At 37.1% G+C, this 25,536-nt stretch overlaps 1 protein-coding gene across 1 annotated transcript in view; it reads left to right on the top strand.

Moving 5' to 3' along the window:
- The window catches only part of ryr2b (ryanodine receptor 2b (cardiac)), a 95,434-nt gene that overhangs the window by 37,352 nt on the left and 32,546 nt on the right, over positions 1-25,536 (top strand). The window contains 23 exon segments of the mRNA XM_048190252.1: positions 739-816; positions 1,093-1,168; positions 2,270-2,393; positions 2,487-2,602; positions 5,606-5,682; positions 6,856-6,977; positions 7,973-8,022; positions 8,353-8,413; positions 10,680-10,918; positions 11,841-11,922; positions 12,750-13,261; positions 13,461-13,701; positions 13,797-13,884; positions 18,163-18,255; positions 19,235-19,405; positions 19,510-19,560; positions 19,666-19,746; positions 20,011-20,123; positions 20,345-20,441; positions 22,883-22,992; positions 24,842-24,893; positions 24,986-25,036; positions 25,269-25,368. Coding sequence (XP_048046209.1) covers positions 739-816; positions 1,093-1,168; positions 2,270-2,393; positions 2,487-2,602; positions 5,606-5,682; positions 6,856-6,977; positions 7,973-8,022; positions 8,353-8,413; positions 10,680-10,918; positions 11,841-11,922; positions 12,750-13,261; positions 13,461-13,701; positions 13,797-13,884; positions 18,163-18,255; positions 19,235-19,405; positions 19,510-19,560; positions 19,666-19,746; positions 20,011-20,123; positions 20,345-20,441; positions 22,883-22,992; positions 24,842-24,893; positions 24,986-25,036; positions 25,269-25,368 — 2,785 coding nt within the window.

Below are 25,536 nucleotides of genomic sequence, written 5' to 3'. Positions count from 1 at the left end.
GCACTGGAGCAAACTGTCATCATCCAGCTCAGTTCAGTTTGCATACAAGGGTGTCAATGCAGGCAGATCAAAACATTGTTGAATATCAAATGTCAAGTGTCCCCAACTAAGCAAGCCAAAGGCGACGGCAGCAATGAACCCAAACTCCAGGTGACATCAGGTGGCAAACAGGTGTACGTAGATGTAGTAAATTAATATTACTCAGTACTTATAAGTACAATCACCTTAAAATAAAGTGTAACCAAATAAAATAATAATGATAATAATTACAATATTGTCAATAATAATAATGATAATTCTGTTAATACTTTTATTATAACATTTTGGAATTTCAGTAGTGCTGTATTGTACCCCCCAACACACACACACACACACACACACACACACACACACACACACACACACACACACACACACACACACACACACACACACACACACACACACACATTATTTGTTAAGGCAAATTATTTATTAAGGCAAATTCTTTCTGCATAAATTGTACTGACGCTGTTTTGTAAAATAACAAATAACAAATTGGGATTCAGTGATTGGGATTCAGAATAGTGCTCACCAAGACTGGAGTAACAGCTCTTAGGCTTTTAAAAAAACATTGCTTATTCAGAGAACATGGGATACATTCAAAACAGACTTGGGTTTGACAAATGCTTATTACCAAACCAGATAAATGTGTTGTGTTTCTATGAAGAAAGTAAGTTTGTTTTGTCCTTTTAATAGCTGTCTTTTGAGGGAGCCTCCACGTTCAGTCCAAAGCCTGTGGACACCAGCAGTGTCAGTCTGACCTGGGATCAGTATGTAAGCAGCTTCAATGAATTCCACACAATATAAATCAGTTCAACAGAGGCCAAAGAGGAGATTACGTTATTAACCATTGATTACTGCTTTTATTTGAGTAACTTGTATTGTTAAAATAGCTGTTAGATATTTTTAAAATATTAGTTGGCCAAATAACATATTTTAGAGCATATTTTAGAAGTCATTTTAGAAATTGCCTCATATATATATATACTGCCAGCCGGCTCTGTACATTAACAGGATTAAAATAACTGCACTTTCAATCTGCTGTTGAAGGCCATGGCAGAGCGTTTGGCTGAGAATTATCATCACATCTGGGCAGCCAGGAAACTGCAGGAACTGGAGAGTAAAGGTGTGTGTTACAGATGGACTGCTGTGAGAGATGATACAGTAAATTAAATTAGGGTTTCTGCAGCCACCTGTGTCTTACAGTGAAACAAGACACTGTGAAATGGCAATACTGGGTTGAAGAGGAATGAATGTACACTGTACAGTATATATACACTACTGTTTTTTTTTAAAAAAAGAAATTAATACTTTTATTTAGCGTAGATGCATTACATTGATCAAAAGTTGACAGCAAAGACTTTCAAATAAAAACTTCCTATTCATCAAAGTATCGTTAAAAAAAAAAAAAAAAGTATTTATGTAATTAGCATCAAATCAGCATATTAGAATGATTTCTGAAGAATCATGTGACACTGAAGATTAACAAAATTACTGTTTTTACTGTATTTTGATCAAATAAATGCTTCCTTGAGCAGAAGAGACTGCTTTTGCTTTTGTTGCTTTTGAAAACATTTTCAAAAAATCTTAAACACCCTAAACTTTTGAATGGTAGTGTAGGCAATGAAAGATATTTAATGTAAGCAAATACTTAACCTTTGGATATTAATGTTTGTATTCATATTCTTCAATATTGTATCTGCTTACTAAGTAAAGAGTAATTTAAAGTGAGCCAATTGCAAAATAATCACCAGCGGCACCCTGAAACACCCTGGTTTATTTTGCTACAATGACCAGTTGATTGTACACTATCCTGCTTATTACACAATATTAAATATAGTACAATTAAAGTTTTACACATTAAATAAACAACTGCACATTATTAATATTGCTTTATTATGAAAGAAGACCATGGAGTAACATGGAAACATGAAACTAGTAGAGTGTAAGTTTAAATAAACTGTTTAGCAGTCATTATACACAAATATTTGTCCTAGAATGACAAATCAGTCATATATTTAAAAAAGTTTTATAATAATATGCACTAATTACAAAGGCAGTGCCCTTATAAGCTAAGTGTAGGAATTAATTTAATAACTGTCAGCAGTTTAATTAATTAAAATGCATTGTATTTATATAACTCTTAACAATGACAATTGTCTCAAAGCCTAATTAGCAGGACTAAAATCCATTGTGGCTGTTAATTCTGAATTATGTTTTTGTCCAGGAGGGGGCAGTCACCCTCTGCTTGTACCTTATGATGCTCTGAGTGTTAAAGACAAGAGTCGAGTCAGAGACAAAGCTCAAGATGTTCTCAAGTTCTTCCAAATCAATGGGTACTCAGTGAAGAGGTGAGGGTGCTTTCCTGCTACTGAAAACTAGAATGAGCATGATGCCTTTGAAGTGTCCATTTCATTTCCACTGACTGGATTCTCACTGCACAGGAACAAAAAGGTGGCAGATGCTGATTCCCCAGCGATTGCGAGCCGCTTCGCTTACGGCTTGCTCCAGCAAGCCCTCTGTCTTACTGAGCAAGCCCAGGAGCAGCTACTAGAGCTGGGTTAGACACAGACACTTACATTCCCTTGTTCTTCCACTCTACTTCTCTCCATTTACTTATTTGCACATCTGTCTTCTTATATATCTGCCTATTAACTGCAAGGCCTCACTAATCTGAAGGGGTGTTAAAATGATAGTTTTCAGTAAATCTGAAAATTCTGTCATCATCCTCATGCCTTTCCAAACCCATATCACTTTCTTTTGTGAAATGCAAAAGCAGTTTTCACACAGCTCTTTATATATATATTTCACAGAAGAAAGTGATATGGGTTTGGAAAGGCATGAGGATGGTGACAGAATTTTCACTGTTCACTGTGTACAGTGCTGGGTAGTAACTAATTACATGTAATCTTGATTTCATAATCAGATTCCAAAACTTAAATACATGTAATTAGATTATATTACATTTTAAAATACTGGTAATCAGACTACAGTTACTTTTTTTATTGATTACATGATTACATTATTTTCACAATTGCAGTAAATTATTCATAATTCATTGATTGTCAAAATACTATTGGGTAAATTGGCAGTGGGCAGGATCACACAGACAAAAACAGACATTCCAACATGGAACGCACATTTCAAAGTAAAATAACTGGCTGTAGCATTGTCTTTCTGTGTATGTGAACTTAGCATGTTTCCTAAATATCTGCAAACATATTATGGTATTTTTATGCTTTAGTACATTAAAAAATACATACAGCACCTTTTAAGTTCATGGTTCTCTGATGTTGGTTAATTGTCACATAACGTGCAGGTAAACATAAAATATTTCATATTTTTTAGTAAGTGTTAATTTTGATTGTTTTTATTTTAAAATTATTATTATTATTTTTTTTTTTAATTTAATAACTTCATTAAACTCACAAACCCCCTGTAGTTCCATCATGAACCCCAGTTGTGGGAAACCCTGACGTAATGTTATATTTAATGCACTACATGTTTGTTGATAACAAAGGATGGCATATATTTTCTTTCCCTTTGTATTTTTAAATCAATATGGATACAGATTATCCTATTCAAATCAATGTTAAAATGAGTTAGTTCAAAAGTAATCTAAAAGTAATCAAAAAGTAGTCAAATTATATTACCTTTAAATGTGTAATTTAATTAAGTTACTAAATAACAATTTTTGTCATGTAATTTGGTAATCACTAACTGACTACAACTGTAACCTACCTAGCACTTGGATGTGGACAGAGGCTGTCAAGCTAAAAAAAAAATCACTACACAACAGTAGTCCAGTCTCCTGAAGCCATATGATAGCTTTATGTGAGGGACAGACAAAAATTGTACTTTAAATCTGCTTTCAAATCTCACTAGCATCCATAGAGCCTTCGCTGATATTCATATAAATGTTATGGTCAATATGTAGAAGTGCAAAACAGTGTTATTGTTAGCTAAAACTATTAAACATAGTTTTTGTTAATTAAAATAAAATAAAATATAAATATTAGATGAACAATTTAACTTAAAAAACTTAAACGAAAATTAGAAATATTGTCTTGGCATCTAAACAAAATAAATTTTAGTTTAGGTTAAAGTACTAACATTACTGAAACTGAAATAAATAGAAATTAAATAAATAGAAATTAAAGCTAAATAGGAACATTAAAAACAAATTAATAAAAATGACAATAGTACATAACAAAATCACTGAAAATATTAGGGGTGTGATGAGACAGGTATCTCATGAGATGAGACGAGACTTGAGATTGAGTTCACGAGACGAGACGAGACAAGATTTTTACACACTATTTTTAAGAAATCCTCAATGGATATGGATATGGATAATGGAAATACGTAATGAATGTCATTTCAGTTCTACTTTCTGAGTATTAATTATAATATGCAGTAAAAGACAACAATACTGAAGCACTTTAAAAGGTTTTGCCACTAACTCAACTGACTGGCTTCTCTCCTGTATGATTTCAGTCTCTTCAGACCTTACTGTACATGAATTATGAGCTTCTACAACTTTTGACCTCCTAACTGAACTCCTTTCCACAAACTGATCATAGAAATAAAAACAGTATAAATAAAAATGGTAACACTTTACAATAAGATCTCATTTATTACCATTAATTAACCAACATCAACTAACAATGAGCAATATATGTGCTACAGTATTTATTAATCTATGTTAGTTAATAAAAATAGTAATTTATTGTTAGTTCATGATAGTTCACAGTGCATTAACTAATGTTAACTAATGAAACCTTATTGCTGTGCTTAATAAGATTAAGAGAAAACTGTTATTAATTTTTTATGGCAACACTTTACAATAAGTGCAACCATAATCGCACTCTCAATATTCAAAGTGCAAATAAGACCACATTTTTCTTTGATACAGAGCTAAGAGATGGTTACAACTACACTGCCCAGCCTAAAATAATTTTCATATTGAGAGATATTTGCATGCATCAGGGAGCGGCTTTCAAAATGCGGGGTAACGTTATTGAAATCGTGTTTGAATGCGCCCTCGCGTTTACTTTCACTTTCACGATAACTCTGTAAATATGGAGTGGCGGCGACCATTATCCAACTGAATTAAATGTTTTTTTATTTAAATTCAAAGCAAAACGACAGTGGAGGCATAATGTAAACGTAGCGGTGGCATATTCTTTCCTAATCATCCTAACACTCTGTTATGGCAATATCACAGGACTACTTTTCGCCTCGACGAGAAGTCTCGTCACATTTTAGTCTTGCGAGATCTTGTCACACGAGATCTCGTCACACCCCTAGAAAACATACAAATAAAAGCTAATTTAAAATAATAATAAGTACTATTATACTAAAACATTGCAAATTAGATTTGAGAGCTACTACTGAGATTTTCGGTGGATGAAATATTATTGGGTGAAGTGTTCCTTATAATTATCAGAATTTCAGTTCATTTTAGCTATATGATCTCATTTGCTGTGGCTTGTCTGAAGCATGTGAAAACCTTGCATTGAAATCTGCTCATTTAATTTATGTGTTGTGTTATGTTTTGCAGAGGTTGCTCAAGCTCGAGGGCAGATTGACAGGACCGAGAGAGTTCCCCATGAACAACAAATTAATTTCTTCATTAAGGTTAGACATCTTTAATGCAGCTCAGACATTTGGAACAGAACTTTACACTGAAATCCATGAGAATCCATCACAGCATAGCTGCTCAGTCAGGATGACAGACTTATTTAAATAACCAAACAAGCATTAAAGGGATAGTTGAAGCAAATGTCTCAGCTTGTTCAAAGCTATGGGATGAACATTTACATGTTTTTGTTTTGTTTTGTTTTGTTTTTTCAGTTGAACCACAGTGCTCATAGTGAATTTGTGTATTTACAGATAATTATGGCTTTTGTGTTGTTTGTCCATATAGGCAAGGCAAGGCAATTTTATTTGTATAGCACATTTCATACACAATGGTAATTCAAAGTGCTTTACATAAAGAAGAAGAATAAAAATAGAACATGAATAGAAATAACAGTGATGATACATAAAAGATATAAAATACATTAAAAATGAAATAAAAACAGGAAAAAAAAAATTAAAGAATAAAAAGATAATATGTATAAAATAGGATGCAAACAGTTCGGACGTAGCACAGTGCTCAATCAACAAATGCATAGGTAAAAAGATGTGTTTTGAGTTGATTTGAATGTGGCTACTTAGGAGCACACCTGATCTCTTTGGAAGCTGGTTCAGTGCGGCTGCATAAACTAAAAGCAGACTCTCCCTGCTTTGAGTGAACCCTTGGTATTTCTAAGTGAGTTGATCCTGATGATCTGAGTGATCTGTTAGGTTTATATTCTATGAGCATATCTGCAATGTATTGAGGTCCAGCCATAGTGATTATAAACAAGTAACAGAACTTTAAAATCAATTCTAAATGCAACTGGAAGCCAGTGCAAGGACCTGAGGACTGGTGTGATGTGTTCATGTTTTGAAAACATATAGACTTCTCTGTGGGTCATGTCACTGCTGATCTCGTAATTGATTAGATGTCATGCTTTGCTTTGTGTGATAGTATGCGTCCCTGTTCTGAGACAATATGCAGCCTGCAAGTTAAGAAGGCTTTCTTTCCTACGTGAAGATCAATAACAACAGTCAGCTGTTCCCTGACCTCCACAACCATCAATCTCATTAATGTGCACTAAAAATCTTCACTTCAAAACCTAACTACAAAAATCTGAAATGAACATTTCTTCAGCTGATGACTGCCGTTTTATTCTCTATTCAAGCCTCTTTTTCTTTTTGTCCCAGGTTGTATTGCCACTGTTAGATCAATACTTCAAAAATCACTATCTCTACTTCCTGTCCACTACAATGTCTTCCCTTAGAGATAGCTGCCAGTCTACAAATAAAGAAAAAGAGATGGCCACCAGGTAATTTGTGACAACAGACCGCCTTGACAAATGTTTATGTGATTATGTGGGTCAGGTTTTTCTTACATTAGCCAACGGTCTCCAATGAGTAAAATGTATAAACTTACTAAATAATGTCTTAAAGGTACATTTAGTCATGTTTTACTCATTTAAAGTTTTACACACAAAATGAATAGTACTTTTGTAAAATGTTTAAAATATATTTAAAACTCACTCGAGATGAAGGCTCCATTCATATAAGTAGCTTTATAAAAGCTGCTTTATTTTACATGGGCTGCGTCTGAAAACTTAAAAACTTAAAAAACTACTCTATTTTACTGTAGATCATTTAACCATTACGCTGTCTCAGAAGTTTGTCCGAAATCAGTTTCTACTGCCTACAAAGTCATTTCCTGAAAAGGCAGCGAGGCAACAAGTCAGCTGCCTAAGTTTTCAGACACAGCCATGGAGTCGGTCCCCTCATGGGGGTGTCCATGTTGAGATCACATGACCAGATGAATACTACTCAGTTTATTTTAGTAACCTCCCATTATTTTGAATCTTGAGCTCATGGAATAATTAATCATGAGTGATTGAGTATAGGATGTTAATATACAATGACGACAGTAAATAAATACTGAATAAATTTGCTTTTGCATGATATTGCGATTTGGTATCAGTATAAGTCCAAGGCGACTGTCTTTTTTGGTAGCGAAACATACACCAAATATTTTTGAGTGCACCTTTAAGAAATATCTGAAAATGCAAAATTGTTTAGGGGACAGAAAATTTAATTCGCTCAACAATAGAAGTCAATGGAAAGTCCTCCCCATGATAGAGAAATGTGTGTTTATGTGTGCGTGTACACACACATGGCTGAGTGCATGTCTGTGTCTCCATGTTCACCTTTGCTACTCTGTCATTGTATATTTTCAGTTCCATCTATCTTGTTTTTTTCCCCATTCGATTCCCTCATTCCTTCTCTTACAGTTGTCCTCTCTCCTGTTATTTCCTAGTTTATTCTGTAAACTCGGAGCTCTAGCCAGACGCAGAATCTCTCTGTTTGGTAAGGGTTGGTGTGGTGCGAATGTCTTTTTCTCATACTCCTTTCTTTCTATATTTGTATTGTTTTTAATAAAATGCTACTTTGGATTATTTTGCTAGAAACACTTTTAATTTAGAAGCACTTCATCTCATCTTCATCTTCATATTCATCTCATGCGCTCTCAGCATTATCCACTGCCATTGTTCACTCACCCCAGTCTTGTATTGCTGAGGTTAATGCTTACATACCTCATTAATTTTATTAACCCACCCTCCATGGAAAACATAAATCAGGAGCTGCCGCATTTTACTGGCTGGATTGCATTGAGCTCAATGCCATGTTTCCTCTTAGGAAATGATGCCCTTGCTTTGGTAAGCTGCCTACAAATCCTGGCACAGTCCCTGGATGGAAGGTAGTTAATGCTTCACTGTGTGTTTGGTGTACTGATATACAAGTTACAAAAATATTATAACATTTACTGAAGGTCCTTCAATATAGGTGACCTTTTTGTCTACTAATCATATGAGAAATCGATACATCAATTAAACCGTAAAATATGTAATGTCTAAATGCAATAATAGATTAAAAATTATAATTACTCTAAATATTTATATTTTATATATCTTGTATGTATTTTAAAACGGAGTGTCTACACTAAGTGCAAATAGCGTCTCTTGTTGGTAAACGCTATTTACACTAGCTCTGCCCACCAATGTCTGTTTGGGCCACTCAACATTTTAAAATAGATGCACAGAATTTAATGTCTTCAGTGGCGCAGCAGTAGTGAGTAAAGCTTGCAAAGCTGACTTTTAACACGATCAACACGGGTTCGACTTTTGCCTTTTACTTTTAACTATTCCAGCTTAATATGCAGACACAACTATAAGTAAGCCATTCGTAGGCTGATTGCTTCATCTTAAAAATAGAGTATTCAGTTTTGCTTCAATAATATACATGGTGATAATTAAATATATATATATATATATATATATATATATATATATATATATATATATAGTGTATATATATATATATATATATATATATATATATATATATATATATATATATATATATATATATATATATATGTATACTGTATATACACCAATCAGGCATAGCATTATGACCACTGACAGGTGAAGTGAATAACACTGATTATCTCCATCACAGCACCTGTTAGTGGTTGGGATATACAGTATTAGGAAGCAAGTTAATATTTTGTTCTCAAAGTTGATGTGTTAGAAACAGGAAAAATGAGCAAGCATAAGTTTGAGCGAATTTGACAAGGGCCAAATTGTGATGGCTAGACGACTGGGTCAGAGCATCTCCAAAACTACAGCTCCTGTGGGGTGTTCCCGGTCTGCAGTGGTCAGTATCTATCAAAAGTTGTCCAAGGAAGGAACAGTGGTGAACCGGCGACAGGGTCATGGGCAGCCAAGGTTCATTGATGCACATGAGGAGTGAAGGCTGGCCTGTGTGGTCCGATCCAACAGACAAGCTACTGTAGCTCAGATTGCTCAAGAAGTTAATGCTAGTTCTGACAGAAAGTGTCAGAATACACAGTGCATCACAGTTTGTTGCTTATGGGGCTGCATAGCCGCAGACCAATCAGGTTGCCCATGCTGACCCCCTGTCCACCGCCGAAAATGGCAACAGTAGGCACGTGAACATCAGAACTGGACCACGGAGCAATGGAAGACGGTGGCCTGGTCTGATGAATCACATTTTCTTTTACATCACGTGGATGGCCGGGTGCGTGTGCATCGCTTACCTGGGGAGCACATGGCACCAGGATGCACTATGGGAAGAAGGCAGGCCGGCTGAGGCAGTGTGATGCTTTGGGCAATGTTTTGCTGGGAAACCTTGGGTCCTGCCATCCATGTGGATGTTACTTTGACACATACCACCTACCTAAGCATTGTTGCAGACCATGTAACCCTTTCATGGAAACGGTATTCCTTGGAGGCTGTGGCATTTTTCAGCAGGATAATGTGGCCTGTCACAAAGCAAAAATGGTCCAGGAATGGTTTGAGGAGCACAACAAAGAGTTTGAGGTGTTGACTTGGCCTTCAAATTCCCCAGATCTCAGTCATATATGAGCATATGTGGGATGTGCTGAACAAACAAGTTCGATCCATGGAGGCCCCACCTTGCAACTTATATGACTTGAAGGATCTGCTGCTAACATCTTGGTGCCAGATACCACAGCACACCTTCAGGGGTCTAGTGGAGTCCATGCCTCAGGGCTGTTTTGGCAGCAAAAGTGTGACCAACACAATATTAGGAAGGTGGTCATAATGTTATGCCTGATCGCTGTATATATATATATATATATATATATATATATATATATATATATATATATATATCAAAAATGACAGTAAATACATTTATAATGGAATACATCTTTACTGTCACATGAATAATTTAACTATATTAAAACAGTAAATGGTTATTTTAAATTGTAATAATATTCCATGTTATTAATGTAATGACAGCATTTTTCATAAAAAGTAGCCTTGTTGAATATACTTCCTTGTTAAATGTTCAATATGTTGAATTCTTTCTTTCAAAAACATTGAGTAGTGTATATGATGAAAAAAACAAAACAATTTTTAATAATAATTACCAAAGTAATTGGTCATTCTAACATGTCTCTGATTGCTTGTCTCTAGGACGGTAATGAAAACCACTAGTGAATCTGTCAGGGTGTCGTTGTGGTCATTTTTTGAAGCTGCGGCAGAGGATCTTGAGCTAACGGTGGAAACTGTGACCTGGGATGAGTATGGACTGAACCGAGCCCAGAGCAGGGGAGACAGCGAGGTCATAACGCACACTACCACCGCCCTGATCCCAGTGCTCACCGCTCTATTTCAGCATGACTCACAGAGGCAGCACGGAGGGGGATTGATCGGTAAGAGAACAAGGAAGAGGGCGGAATGGATGGAAGAAATAGCAGCAACTAATTAGATGAATAATGAATAGATTAGTGTTTTCTATGATGAATGAACTGATGGAGGGAAATAAATGGAGGTTGTGGAAAGGCAGTGGAAAAAATATTCACAAAGGTTTTGGCTTGTGCAGATCACTTCCCTTTCCACTTACCTCTGTTTTGCCAATTAGAGTGGCACTTGACTTCCTGTCCGCACAGGATGCAGTGTAATATATATGGTCCTGTGACTGACCCTTCTTATGGGCATGTGCTTCTGGGTGTATATTTTAATAGGGAATGTGCAAGTTGCAGCATTAATAATTGAAAAATCACTAAGCTGTTTGAATTGACTATTCCTCTCAAAGATGATGACTCTCTTTGAGTTCAGCTTAAAGGTACATTCATTAATGTTTTGCTCTATTTTGCACTATATAAAGATCCAAAGGAACTGGCTGTATGTTCGCAAGAAGTCCAACATCATTTGGTATTCTTTCACTTTCTCTGTGACCTGAGAATTTTCTTCTTGAACAAGACCTTATATTACTTCTATAAACAATTGTTTTCTTAAGTGTACTGTGTGCTGTTTGCACTACACTGTAGGACTGCAGCAGGCTTTGCTGCGATAAGAGCTGCTGTGCAGCACGCTTTTAGAACAGCAGCATCATGTTGAATCATTCATACTCTACATTTCTGCTCTGTATGAACTGATTACCATTTCATTAGAAAGAATTTCACCCCATTTACTCCTCTTTTGCAATTCGTCTGAATTATGAATAAATCACATTTACAGTTGGGATAAATCATAGTCAGTTTTTTTTTTTTTTTTTTTAATTTACATTGAAATTCAAATATGCAAGAGTGAAAAGATTTGTTTTTTAAATCTCTGATTTATTTTTTCTTTCAGTGGATGAAGTGCACTCCTGTTGTTACAGGATCCTCAGCAGTCTCTACATTCTTGGCACCTGCAGTGGTACCTTTATTGAGAGGTAACACTGTATTATCTATCGAGTATTGTTTCACTCAAAATGGAAAATTCTGTCAGTATTTGCTTTCCCTTATTCCAAACCCATATGCTGTTATTTTCTCATTTAAACACAAAGTGAAATGTTTAAGATAATGCATGTCTGTCACGTGTGTCAATTTAAAAAAAAAAAAAAAAAAAATCACCAAAAATTGTACCTTTTAGTCTATGCTACTCTTACACTACTGTAATAGTCCAAGTCTTCTGAAGTCATATGATATCTTCAGGCAAGGAAGAGCCCCTCTGTCTTCAAATTCAGCTTTGTTGTCACAGGAATAAATTACATTTTTAAGATACAGGTATATTAAAATAGAAAGCAGTTCTTTTAAATTGCAATACTATTTCACAATATTACTGTTTTTACTGTATTTACTGTGGCGTGATGAGCCTCTTTCAAAAACATTAAAACATCTTACATACCTAAAAACTTTGGAACAGTAATTTAGTAAAGTTAAAGTTTGTAAGTAGTGTTGCTATGCACAGAAATTCTTGTAGCTTTCAAATTACCTTTCAGTGCAGTGTTCTACGGAAAATAACAGTATACAGGTTAGGGCAGACATGATAGCGAGGAAATTCATTTTTGGTTGTTCTAACCCTTTAACAAATCTATTGCCCTTAGCACATTGTGTTACTTTGGGTTTGGCTCTTATCATTTTGTTCTGATGATATATTATTGTTAATGCTGTATTATTGTTCGGTTTGTCCTTTTGAAACTTGTGCGCTCCATAGTTATTAGCTCATGTCTAGGTTTGTGTTTCATCTGTCAGTTAGCCTTTATCTTTGTTTTGATAGGCAGAGGTCAGTCTTTGGGGAGTGTCTGGCTGCATTATCTGCAGCTTTTCCTGTGTGTTTCTTGGAGCTAAGTGACCTTCATTCCCTCTCCGACACGATGAGTAATGAAGAGAGTGAAGGTAAAGGCAAGAAAAATTCAATAGAACACAAGTATGTGCACATTCTCACACTGCCGCATTCAGTTTTTCTCATGGATGTTGGTGTGGTCTTTCTAGCCGAGAGAGCCTGTAGGCTCCTCCCCACTTTGCAGGAGGCTTTCTCAGAGGTCGAAGAGCTCGCAGGAGCGGGGTCTGCAGCCCGCCATGCCCTTTTAACAAGGGTTACTGAGGTGACTCTTCCTCTGCTGTGTAGCTATGTCTCTAGATGGGGGGAGGCTGGTAACCAGGCATCCCAGGAGGGCCACTGTTCCTCTGTCACACCTCAGCACGCCAATGCCTTGCTGGGTCACATCCTCTCCATCATCCACGCCCACCTGGGGACTGCAGACAGTTCTTGGATGAAACGCCTTGCAGGTGAGCTGGTCCCGCTTGAAAAGTGAATTACTAGATTATGATCATCTGGCACTTTAATCTAACATTGAATAATTTATTTTAGAAGAAAACAAGGGTAGTACAAGTCATCTAAACTTTAAGACCAAGTCAAATTGGAACTTACATTGGAAAGTACAAATAAAAACCAAAAATGCAATAAATAACAGAGCATTTCTTTTAGTATTTAGCCAGCCTATCATCAGCAAGGCAGAACCACATCTCTTGAAGAGCCACTTTCTGCCTCTGATGGAAAAGTTAAGGAAGAGGGCGGAGTCAGTGCTGCTGGAGGAGGAGCACTTGAAGGCAGAGGGGCGTGGCGATGTCTTAGAGCAGGAGTTAGACATCCAGGAAAGGTTTACCGTGTTGGTCCAAGATATCTATGCTTTTTACCCTTTACTCATTCCATTTATAGACCTTCACAGGTGAGAAAAAAATATGCAATATGCAATCTATTATCAATTATTGAAATTCACTGTTGGTTATTGGTTAATCTGCTTAATGTTTGGTTTTTTTTAAGAATGAGCTGGCTGAGAGAGGTGGACGCAGATGCTGAGAAACTTTTCTCCCTCGTAGCTGAAGTCTTCATTTTTTGGGCTAAATCTCATGTAAGAAGCTCTCAGTCATGTTTATGATATTGAATATATAATATTTACCTCTTAGTCAAGTCAAGTCAAGTCAAATTTATTTATATAGCGCTTTTACAATTGGTAATTGTTTCAAAGCAGCTTTACATATTAGAAGCACAGAAAAAAGGGAAGTGGTTAAAAATAAGCTGTACAAACAAGCGTGGTAATATGTAACATATACAAGATGGTGCTACATTAAGCCAATGTCGGCTGACTCCCAGGGGTGGAAAAAACCCCCTAGGAGAAAAACCCAGCGTGCTAACACTGGGAAAAAAGTCCTAGGAGGGAAAAAACCCCTTGGAAGATATATATAATATATGTAAATGGATATGGAGATCAAAATCTGAATTATACATTTTTATTATAGAGATTAAAAATAGATTATATATAAATATATGTAAGCGGATACGGGGATTAAAAATCTGAATTATAGATGCAGCCAGAACTGGATCTGTAGGCTCATTGTCTCCTGGGCTACGTTGTAGTCAGGTCCAGACACAGGTTCTCCATCTGATCTGGATACGGCCTGGATCCAGCACCCGGCAAACCTCAGGATAAGCAGAGAGACAGATATTAGCGTAGATGCCATTCTTATTCTGATGTACAGGTATATCTAGTGTTATAGGAAATGTTCTCGGTTCCGGCCGACCTAATTATTGCAGCGTAACAATCCTTTAACGGATTTGAAAAATGTTAATGTATTGATAATGTGTTATGTGTATGCAAGAGCAAAGAGATGTGTTTTTAGTCTAGATTTAAACTGACAGAGTGTGTCTGCTTCCCGAACAATGCTAGGAAGATTGTTCCAGAGTTTAGGTGCTAAATAGGAAAAGGATCTGCCGCCTTCAGTTGATTTTGATATTCTGGGTATTATCAACTGGCCTGAATTCTGAGATCGCAATAAACGTGAAGGACTATAATGCATTAAGAGCTCACTTAGGTACTGGGGAGCTAAACCATTTAGAGCTTTATAAGTAAGTAGCAAGATTTTAAAATCTATACGATGTTTAATAGGGAGCCAATGTAATGTTGACAGAACTGGACTAATATGGTCATACTTTCTGGTTCTAGTAAGAACTCTAGCTGCCGCATTTTGGACCAACTGTAGTCTGTTTAAAAGCCGAGCAGAACAACCACCCAGTAGAGCGTTACAATAATCTAGTCTTGAGGTCATGAATGCATGAACCAACTGTTCCGCATTTGTCATTGAGAGCATATGTCGTAATTTAGATATATTTTTTAGATGGAAGAAGGCGGTTTTACAGATACTAGAAACATGACTTTCAAATGAAAGATTGGTATCGAAGAGCACACCCAGGTTCCTAACTGAGGACGAAGGTTTAATGGAGCACCCGTCAAGTGTTAGGGAGTATTCAAGGTTTTTTCGTGAGGAAGTTTTTGGTCCAAAGATTAGGATATCAGTTTTTTCTGAATTTAATAATAAGAAATTTCTTGTCATCCAGTTTTTAATGTCAGCTATGCATTCTGTTAGTTTTGTGAATTTGTAGGTTTCGTCAGGGCGCGAGGAAATATAGAGCTGAGTATCATCAGCGTAGCAGTGAAAACTAACACCATGCTTCCTAATTATCTCTCCTAAGGGCAGCATGTACAGAGTGAAAAGCAACGGTCCTAGTACTGAGCCTTGTGGTACTCCATATTGAACTTGTGATCGATACGACATCTCTTCATTAACTACTACAGACTGATAACGGTCAGATAAGTACGATTTGAACCATGCCAAAGCAATTCCACTAATGCCAATATAGTTTTCAAGTCTTTTTAAAAGAATGTTGTGATCGATAGTGTCAAAAGCAGCACTGAGATCTAATAACACTAATAGAGAAATACAGCCACGATCGGATGATAAGAGTAGATCGTTTGTAACTCTAACGAGAGCAGTCTCAGTACTATGGTATGGTCTAAATCCTGACTGGAAATCCTCACAGATTCCATTTCTTTCTAAAAAGGAGCACAGTTGTGTTGAAACTGCCTTTTCTAGTATCTTTGACAGAAAAGGTAGATTCGAGATTGGCCTGTAATTTACTAAATCTCTCGGATCTAGTTGAGGTTTTTTAATAAGAGGTTTAATAATAGCCTGCTTAAAGGTTTTTGGCATGTATCCTAGTGTTAATGATGAATTAATTATATCAAGAAGTGGACCTACGACCTCTGGAAGCATTTCTTTCAGTAGTTTAGTCGGCATTGGGTCTAACATACATGTCGTTGATTTTGATGATTTGATAAGTTTAGATAATTCTTCCTCTCCTATAGCGGCGAATGATTCTAGTTTTACCTCAGGGACACTACAGTGCACTGTCTGAAGCGAAACTGTGGACGGTTGCATGTTTTTAATTTTCTCTCTAATATTATCAATCTTGCAAGTAAAGAAGTTCATAAAGTCATTACTGCTGTGCTCTATGGAAACGTCAGCAGTTGAATCTCTGTTTCTAGTTAATTTAGCCACTGTGTCAAATAAATACCTAGGATTATGTTTGTTTTCTATTAAGAGATTTGAAAAATAAGTAGATCTAGCATTTCTTATAGCCGTTCTGTACTCAATCATTTTTTCTTTCCACGAAAGGCGAAAAACTTCTAGTTTTGTTTTCTTCCAACTACGTTCAGTTTTTCTAACAGCTCGTTTTAAAGTTTTTTGTATTTACTAGTTCGAGGTACAGACACAGTCTCTATGTGATAATATCTAGGTGAAAGAGTTTCTATGTGCTGTGAATTATTTGAGTTCTGTGACGTGAGGCGGCTAGCAGACGGTCGGTTTAGCCAGTTTGTCTGCGTCCTGATCTGGGCCCTGGTTTGTCATGTTTCAGCTCTAAGACTATTTGCCAAATTTCTAGAGAGAAGAGCAGCACCATCCCGGGAGGGATGAATACCATCTCTTTTCAACAGATCAGGTCTGCCCCAAAAGCTTTTCCAATTGTCTATGAAACCTATATTATTCTGCGGACACCACTTAGACAGCCAGCCATTGAGTGATGATAACCTGCTAACTATCTCATCACTCCGACGAACAGGAAGAGGGCCAGAACAAATTACTTCTGCTGACATTGAATTTGCGAGTTCACACACCTCTTTAATGTTAATTTTAGTGATCTCCGACTGGCGAAGTCGAACATCATTTGTGCCGACGTGGATAATGATTTTAGAATATTTACGTTTAGCATTAGCCAGCACTTTCAAATTTGCTTTGATGTCAGGTGCTCTGGCCCCCGGCAACCTCTTAAAGGTAGGGTACGCAATTTTGCAGTGGCTAGAAATAGCAATCTAGCTTTGAAAGCATTAGATCCCACTCTTCCTTCAGAGTGCTCTGCAAAGCCACACCTCCTCCAAAACACATGAACGCGCATAGCAGAGTTTGCAAAACTTCACGAGATGAGGGACGGCGTTAAATTACCTCATGTCTCAAAGTACATAACATTACAGTACTAATGAACATAAACAACTTACAGAGCTAAAGTTGTACCACCTGCTGCAGATTCATTTTGGCGTTGATAGTGTTGCAAATTGCCTACCCTACCTTTAAAGGGTTCATATCATGAAAAATGGTACTTTCTTTTACAGTATATAAACAAAAGAGTTTAGGTTCAGTTTCTGAATGGAACAAAATTAACTCCTTTTGAGGCTAAAGTGTACAATGCCCCACACTTGACAGGCAAAAGAAAAATGAGATATCATGGCCACAAATTAAGAAATTGTTCGTATGATTTATTTATTCACTCCCTTTACTTAAACTGTGGCCATGTTGTACTAATTTGTTTCGTCATTTTTGTTAAATTTATGCCAATTAAAATGAGAGAATGAATAGGTGCAGCATGATCATGATTTAACAAATGAATATAATGTGGCCATAAATTAATACATTTGTGGGAATTTGTGGCAACTGAAGTATGTATTTGTCTTATGTCATGTGAATGAAGGGCTCCGTAAAAAGAGTTCCCTTTCTGGAATCTGCCATCAGAAGACCATCACACAAAACATGTTCACAAACATTTACATGTCACTGATGCCTATTTTGAACACTAAGTAATAAGAAAGAATGAAATGATCACTTCTTGTTTATCTTTGTTGTCCTCATAGGAAAAAAAAAAAAAAAAAATCATAAAAAAGATAATACCCCTTTAAAGTACACCCAAAAGTTGAGCACATCCCCTTAATATCATCATAATATTTTAATTTGTTGACATACTTTTGAACCTTTCATTCATTTATTACATTCTTTGTTTTCAATTTTTATTTCCCCTTTAGAATTTCAAATGGGAAGAACAGAATTTTGTTGTTCAAAATGAAATCAACAACATGACATTCCTGGTGAACAGCAGCAAAAGCAGGATGGATAAGGTCTCTTTTCATTTCACTAATACTGTATTATTTGTTGTGAACACATTAAATGGTTAGTTCACCCAAAAATGAAAATTCTGTCATTAATTACAACCTGTAAGACTTTCGTTCTTCTTCGGAACAAAAATGAAGATCTGTTTAATGAAATTTGAAAGCTTTCTGTTCCTTCATCTGCTTAATGTTTGGCATTTATCAGAATGAGCTGGCTGAGAGAGGTGGACATGGATGCCTATGCCTATGCAACTGCCACTTTCAAGCCCCAGAAAGGTAGTAAAGACATCATAAAAGTAATCCATTCTCCGGACTCCAGTATTTTGATCTCAGTTTTATGAAGCGATGTGAAGTGCTTTGTTTGCGCAACAAAACAAAACAAAATATAATTTACCACTTTATTTTCAAAATAACAATCTCAAACTTTCGTGTTCATGAGAGCACCACGACGTATGCGAGTTAGTGTACGCGAGAGAAGACGTTGTTGCGTGAATGCGTGTTGGAGATTAATATTTTGCAAATAAATTGGTCAATTGTTTTTTGTGCAAAGCACTCGCGTCACTTCATAAAACTGAGGTTAAACCACTGGAGTCACATGGTTTATTTTTATGATATCTTTACTGCCTTTCTGGGGCTTGAAAGTGGTAGTTGCATTGGTCAGAAAGCTCTCTTAATTTGTGTTTCGCAGATGAACAAAAGTCTTACGTGTTTGGACATGAGGGTGAGTGATTAATGACATAATTTTCATTTTTGGGTGAACTAACCCATTCAGTTTTTCCTTTATTAACTCTGTGAATGACCATTTAACATATTTTGCTCTCTAGTTCTTCTCAATCCATTTTTTACTCTATTCTTTGAAAAGAAATTAATCTTTGCCCTGTAAACCTAGAGGCCTGCAGGGACTTTAATAAATGTCCATGTCATTATTCAACCCAGATATGCTGTTCAATAATATTGAATGAATCTAAATTATATGATTGTCCATTAGGGAGGGGTGTGCAACCAGGAGAGAAGAAAGGTGAAGAGGAAGGGTGATCATTACTCCACACACACCTCTCTCATTGTGGCCGCCCCAAAAAAACTCCTCTCAGTCGCCATGAATGGATGTTGCCATGGCGATCAGGGCCTGATCACCCATGCCAAAAACCGTTTCTCTCAGGTACGCCCGTTCATACTGTTCAGTGCTTGTAAAATCAATCCATTTGTTATCTTGAAAATATTATGTTTTTTTTCTTGACATCTGAAGCATTCATCTGTTTCTAGAGGGACACAGAGGATGAGGTCCGAGCATTCATTCGAAGCAACCTGCAACAGGTGAACCAGCAGACAACCTGTGAAAGTGCTGATAATGTCCTGTGAAAAATGCTTTTTAGTCTCCTCACCTCACTTGGTTTCATTTTTCTTTTCTTTTTTTGCCAGGATCTGTGTGAAAACTTAGTAGATCCCCTTAGTATTGAGAGGATCTTAGGCATCGCTTGTGTTCTTTTCCACCTGGATCAGGTTAGACTGGAAATGAATTGCTGCAACTGATTGTAAATGATGATTGACAGCATAATGGCAAAGCCTGCATGTTGTGTATGGCAATATCAGAATGGGTCTAGACTATCAAATGTCATTTTTGGGTGAATTATTCTTTTAAGGTCATGTGACAAATACATTGAAAATTGAAACAGTTCAGTTCAGTGGAGAATTTTGACTAATTCTGGCTCTTCTGTGTGGTTCTGTTCTAGTAATTGATTTACATAAAGCTTTGTTTTCTGTCAGGTGGAGCGCCCTCAGAAGAAGAAGAGGGCAGTGTGGCATAAGATGTTGTCTAAGCAGAGGAAACGAGCTGTAGTTGCTTGTTTGAGAATGGCTCCTTTGTACAATCTTCCCAGGTCTGCTGCAAAGAGAATTATGACAAGTCCATTTACTCTTCATATTGCATTATGAATTATCCAAGTGATAAATGCTGAAAAGCTGCAGAAATACTTGTGAACTGCAATGTTGTTGAGCTAACTTGGATAAAGAGGACATTTTGTCATCTTCCTTATGATTCAGTGGGCTGAAACCGATATTAATTACTTGCTTTTAACTTGAGATTTGTCTTTTTCTGCAGGCACAGAGCAGTGAATCTTTTCCTTCGGGGTTATGAGAGAGTCTGGCTGAAGGCAGAGCTTGACTCACCTGAGGACAGACTAATTGAGGATTTGGCTGTGAGTGTGTTTCTGATTGGCTGTATTCCCCAGTTGAGATGTTGAGTCATGACGTTCATGTGCATGCCAATCCAGAAGGCTAATTCACCACAGGTTCCCTTGGGAATTTTGTAATGGGTTTTTAGAATTGCAGTTTTCAATTTTTAAGTACAATTAGTATTACTTGTAGAGACTTTCACATGTTGTATTGCAACATAAATTACATGTAGGCACACTTCAAACTAATTGAGATTGTTGTGTGCTTTAAAAACATGTTGCTAACACACTGAAACTAGCACAATGTGAGTTTATGAGCTCAATGAATCTGACAACATTATAATCCTTATATAGCAACAAAAATACAATAAAAGCACAGTTTTGAAGCAGTACTGTAAATACATTTATAATTTTACAATGTAACTTTGCAACTACATGTCAACATTAGAGTATTATGGCACTTTCCACTGTGTGGTACGACTCGGCTCGATACGTCATGGCTTGGCTTGGCCTGCTTACTTTTGGTTTGCTTTTTCACTGCAGTTTAGTACTCTACTCTGCTGCCGTGGATCCGCTCCTCGGCTACCAATGAGTCTGCACCTCATCTACTGACAATGATACAGCCATTTCTTTTTTGCGTGCGATGGTCGTTTAAAGCAAGTCGTTTAAAAAAGTCACGTGAACAAATGATACTGCAGTGGCTGTTACTGACTATTTAAATCTACGCCAGTAGTGACGATTCTCTATGACTAATCAGTGATCTGCAGTGTTTACACGTCACATTTAGTATCGGTATAGCATGCTTGGAACCTCCACTGAGGTGGTACTATTTTAGCAAGCCTTACTATGCCGTACCGAGCTGTACCATGCAGTGGAAAAGTGCCAAAAAGTGAGCTGTACCGAGCCATACCATGCAGTGAAAAGCACCATTAGTCGACTGTAGTAGACTGTTAGTAGACTGTTAGTTTTGGGTTAGGTGTTAAGGTTCGGATTAAGTTGATATGTACTTACATGTGCATTAAAGGTGCCGTAAAACGTCTTTTTAAAAGATGTAATATAAGTCTAAGGTGTCCCCTGAATGTGTCTGTGAAGTTTCAGCTCAAAATACCCCATAGATTTTTTTAATTCATTTTTTTAACTGCCTATTTTGGGGCATCATTAAATATGCGCCGATTCAGGCTGCGGCCCCTTTAAATTCTCGTGCTCCCCGGCCCCAGAGCTTGCGACTGCCTTAAACAGCATAAACAAAGTTCACACAGCTAATATAACCCTCAAAATGGATCTTTACAAAGTGTTCGTCATGCAGCATGTCTAATCGCATAAGTATGGTATTTATTTGGATGTTTACATTTGATTCTGAATGAGTTTGATAGTATGCTCCGTGGCTAAAGCTAACATTACACACTGTTGGAGAGATTTATAAAGAATGAAGTTGTGTTTATGAATTATATAGACTGCAATACAGACTGTTTAATAATGAAAATAACGACATGGCTCTGGCTCCGTGAATACAGTAAGAAACAATGGTAACTTTAACTACATTTAACAGTACATTAGCAACATGCTAACGAAACATTTAGAAAGACAATTTACAAATATCACTAAAAATATCATGATATCATGGATCATGTCAGTTATTATTGCTCCATCTGCCATTTTTCGCTATTGTCCTTGCTTGCTTACCTAGTCTGATGATTCAGCTGTGCACATCCAGATGTCCTGCCCTTGTGTAATGCCTTGAACATGAGCTGGCATATGCAAATATTAGGGGCGTACATATTAATGATCCCGACTGTTATGTAACAGTCAGTGTTATGTTGAGATTCGCCTGTTCTTCGGAGGTCTTTTAAACAAATGAGATTTATATAAGAAGGAGGAAACAATGATGTTTGAGACTCACTGTATGTCATTTCCATGTACTGAACTCTAGTTATTTAACTATGCCAAGGTAAATTCAATTTTTAATTCTAGGGCACCTTTAAGTTACTTCAGTGGAATGTCAGCCTCAGTGGAATGTCTGTTGGGGGACCATGGAAATAGTGTTAGCAGATATAAAGCATACAGTCTACTAATGTTCAGATGAGAGGTAGTTGACATGTAGTTATGTTTTTCTTTATAACTATACCTATTTTTAAAGAAATGTTTAGTGGTAGTTTAGCGGCTCAAAATAGGTTTTTAATGCAACATTGTTGCTAAAATTATAGTTTTTCTACATATCTGTGTCCATTACATTAATATATTCCTTTTAATATATAAATCTATAAAATGGTTATGTTTGGGTTTGGGGATAGTGTTAACTGACTGTATTCGCAGTGTGACTGCATGAACCAAACCATGACGTCCGTACTGTATGGTTTGGGATAAATACATGTACCGTTACACCCCTAATATATATGTGTGTGTATATATATATGTGTGAATTTGGTTTTGAATTTATAGTAATAGGAATACTTTATACCCACCAGAAAGCAGCTTATGTAGAGATACTAAAGGAGGGAGCAGAGCAGAGAAACAACATGGATCCACTCCATCAGCTTATCAATCTCTTCAGTCAAAGTGCCTTGACTGAGAGGAGGTTTGTATATGTGTGTGTGTATATGTGTGTTTGTGATAATTTCATGCATTTGTTTATTTACGTGTATCAAGGCTAACCAAAACCATTTTAAACATAACTTTACCAAGTATTTCACCTCTGTTAAAAAAGTTACTGAAACGTTTACAACTATAACCATGGTTCCCTTCCATAACTCTGGGCGGGTGTAAAGGATTGAGCCACCTACCTAAGACAGAAAGTGCCTCTTGATTGGAATCTCCCATAGAGAGCCGTCAAGGAGAGACACAAGGTCCGAGAACCAGACTCGGGCCGGCCATTTACTACGCCGGCTGCTAGCAACAGACAGGCCCCGTTCTGGCAAACTCTCTCCAGAACTCAGTTTTGGTGCCCAGGGATGTGGACTGCTCTCAGGAATTGCTTCCCCTAAGCCCACAGGGGGATCTGGTGCAACAGTTTGTAAAGTGGGCGTGACCGCAGACCCCCCTGATGGTTATGTAAGAGACTACCAATGTGTTGTCTGTCTGGAAAAGCACATGATGACCCCTCAGGTCTGGGAGAAAGTGTTTCAATGCTAGAAAGACAGCTATCATCTCCAGGCAATTTATGTGCAATGAAAGATGATGCCCCCCTCCCCTCCCGAAGATGCATCCGTCGTAAGCTTTACACGACAACAATGGCCGGTAACATGCATGCTGTATGCCTAACTGAGTGTGGTATAACCATACTTATTAGTGAATAATCAGAGTAATGAAAATCACATGTAAACTGGAGTAAAGAGTTCTGCTTGTGTCATGTAAACATCTTACTGCGATTAAGACCTTACTCTGATTATGAGAAATAATCGCATTATTGGTGCACATGTAAACGTAGTCAATGTCTCGAAGTAAGTTGGCCTGGTACGCCTGCAACAAGTCCATTGTATGCACCAGCCTGACCTGTCGCCATATAAGCTTTACCGACCAAGGCCGAAGTTTTTCTACATGGCCTTGTGGGTAATGTCGGGGCCTTGAGGGACAGTGCCGTGTCAGGGGACAGATAGCTCGCAAGCATCTGTTCCACCTTAGATATCGCCCCATACCCATGCTCATTCAGTCCCCTTATATTTGAATAATTAGTGACTTGGCCTGTATTTAGAGACACGGCCTGGGCACCCTCCTCCTAAACAAACAATGCATTTTTTAAACTGTGATTTAACAGCTGTTTGCTCGCCATACCCCTGTCTAATATGTATATTATGCTTTTTTGGAAAAATGAACAACAAGTAAGACAGTGACAGTTTTTACACAGAGCACTTTATGAAGGCACAGAAGCCTACATTGTTTATCCCTGATGTGCTTTTAAGCTTCCTAGACATGACATCACCCTGTCTGTGACAACGCAATCACACAAAGGCGTTCCCAAAGCGTCGCTCCTGGATGCAATGCAAGTTCCCTTGAAAGAGAACTCAGGAAGATGTTCTACACTGAAAGAAACCTGACAAATTTGTCTCAAATGGCACACAAGATATCTGGCTGACACTCACTCAGACGGCACACAGTTGACTACAATTAACATAACACAAATGTTATGCAGAACATACAAATATTGGTTGAAACTGCATTTTTAATTAGAACTGTTTTTTCTATCAATATATTTTGCTTTGTACTAAAAAGTATATTTATATACTTATTATTTATTACTAGCACTATTTATTATTAGTATTATTTATTGCTGTATTATTATTATTTATGCTTTCTGAGATTGTTTGATATGTGAAAGATATATCTAATGATGCCTTAGATTTTGGTCTTTGCACTGGAATCATGCCTAAAAACAATAAAGGGAACAAATCTTAACTCATCTGGTTCACTCTTGTCGTCTGTATCTACAGTAAACTTGAGGAGGATGACCTGTACATGTGCTATGCTGACATCATGGCCAAGGTAAGAAGCACTGCTGGGACTTTCTGAGCAAAGTTTATTTTTTCCACAAAATACATGCAGCATTCAAGCTAAACTGTAACTCTGCATTCCAGAGTTGCCAAATAGAGGAAGACCAGGATGAAGATGGCCTTAAATCATTTGAGGTAAGCAATGGAAATTAATAGGATCTGAGTTGGTATTGATTTAACTGTAGAAGAAAGAGCTGAAGTTGGATGCAGAGGATGCTGAGGATGCTGACAGTTATGTACTGTACTATACTCGGGTTCATTAATTATGCAGTCAATGATTGATTTAAATCAGAAATAACAGACTGAGACACCGTTGGTTTGTTTTATTTCTTAGTGAATTTATTGAGTAACTAATTTTTTGTCTTAGGAAAAAGAGATGGAAAAGCAGAGGCTGCTGTATCAGCAGGCCCGACTTCATGAACGTGGAGCTGCTGTGATGGTCTTACAGAACCTCAGCGACAGCAGAGGTATCAGTCAAAATGCAGCCTGTTCCTTCATCATCTTCCTGTCTAAGGCAGGGGTTTTCATACTGGGGTCTGGGGATCCCCAGAGGGCCACAAGAGGGTCCATAGAAAAAAAAGGAGAAAAAAATAAAATGGATTTTGCAAACAAGAAAAAAAATTGTAGCGCTGTCA

The sequence above is a fragment of the Megalobrama amblycephala genome, linkage group LG5, assembly GCF_018812025.1.
Source record: "Megalobrama amblycephala isolate DHTTF-2021 linkage group LG5, ASM1881202v1, whole genome shotgun sequence".
Taxonomy (NCBI): domain Eukaryota; kingdom Metazoa; phylum Chordata; class Actinopteri; order Cypriniformes; family Xenocyprididae; genus Megalobrama; species Megalobrama amblycephala.
The sequence above is the reverse complement of the archived record's forward strand: the minus strand, read 5'-3'. Positions and strand labels throughout refer to the sequence as shown.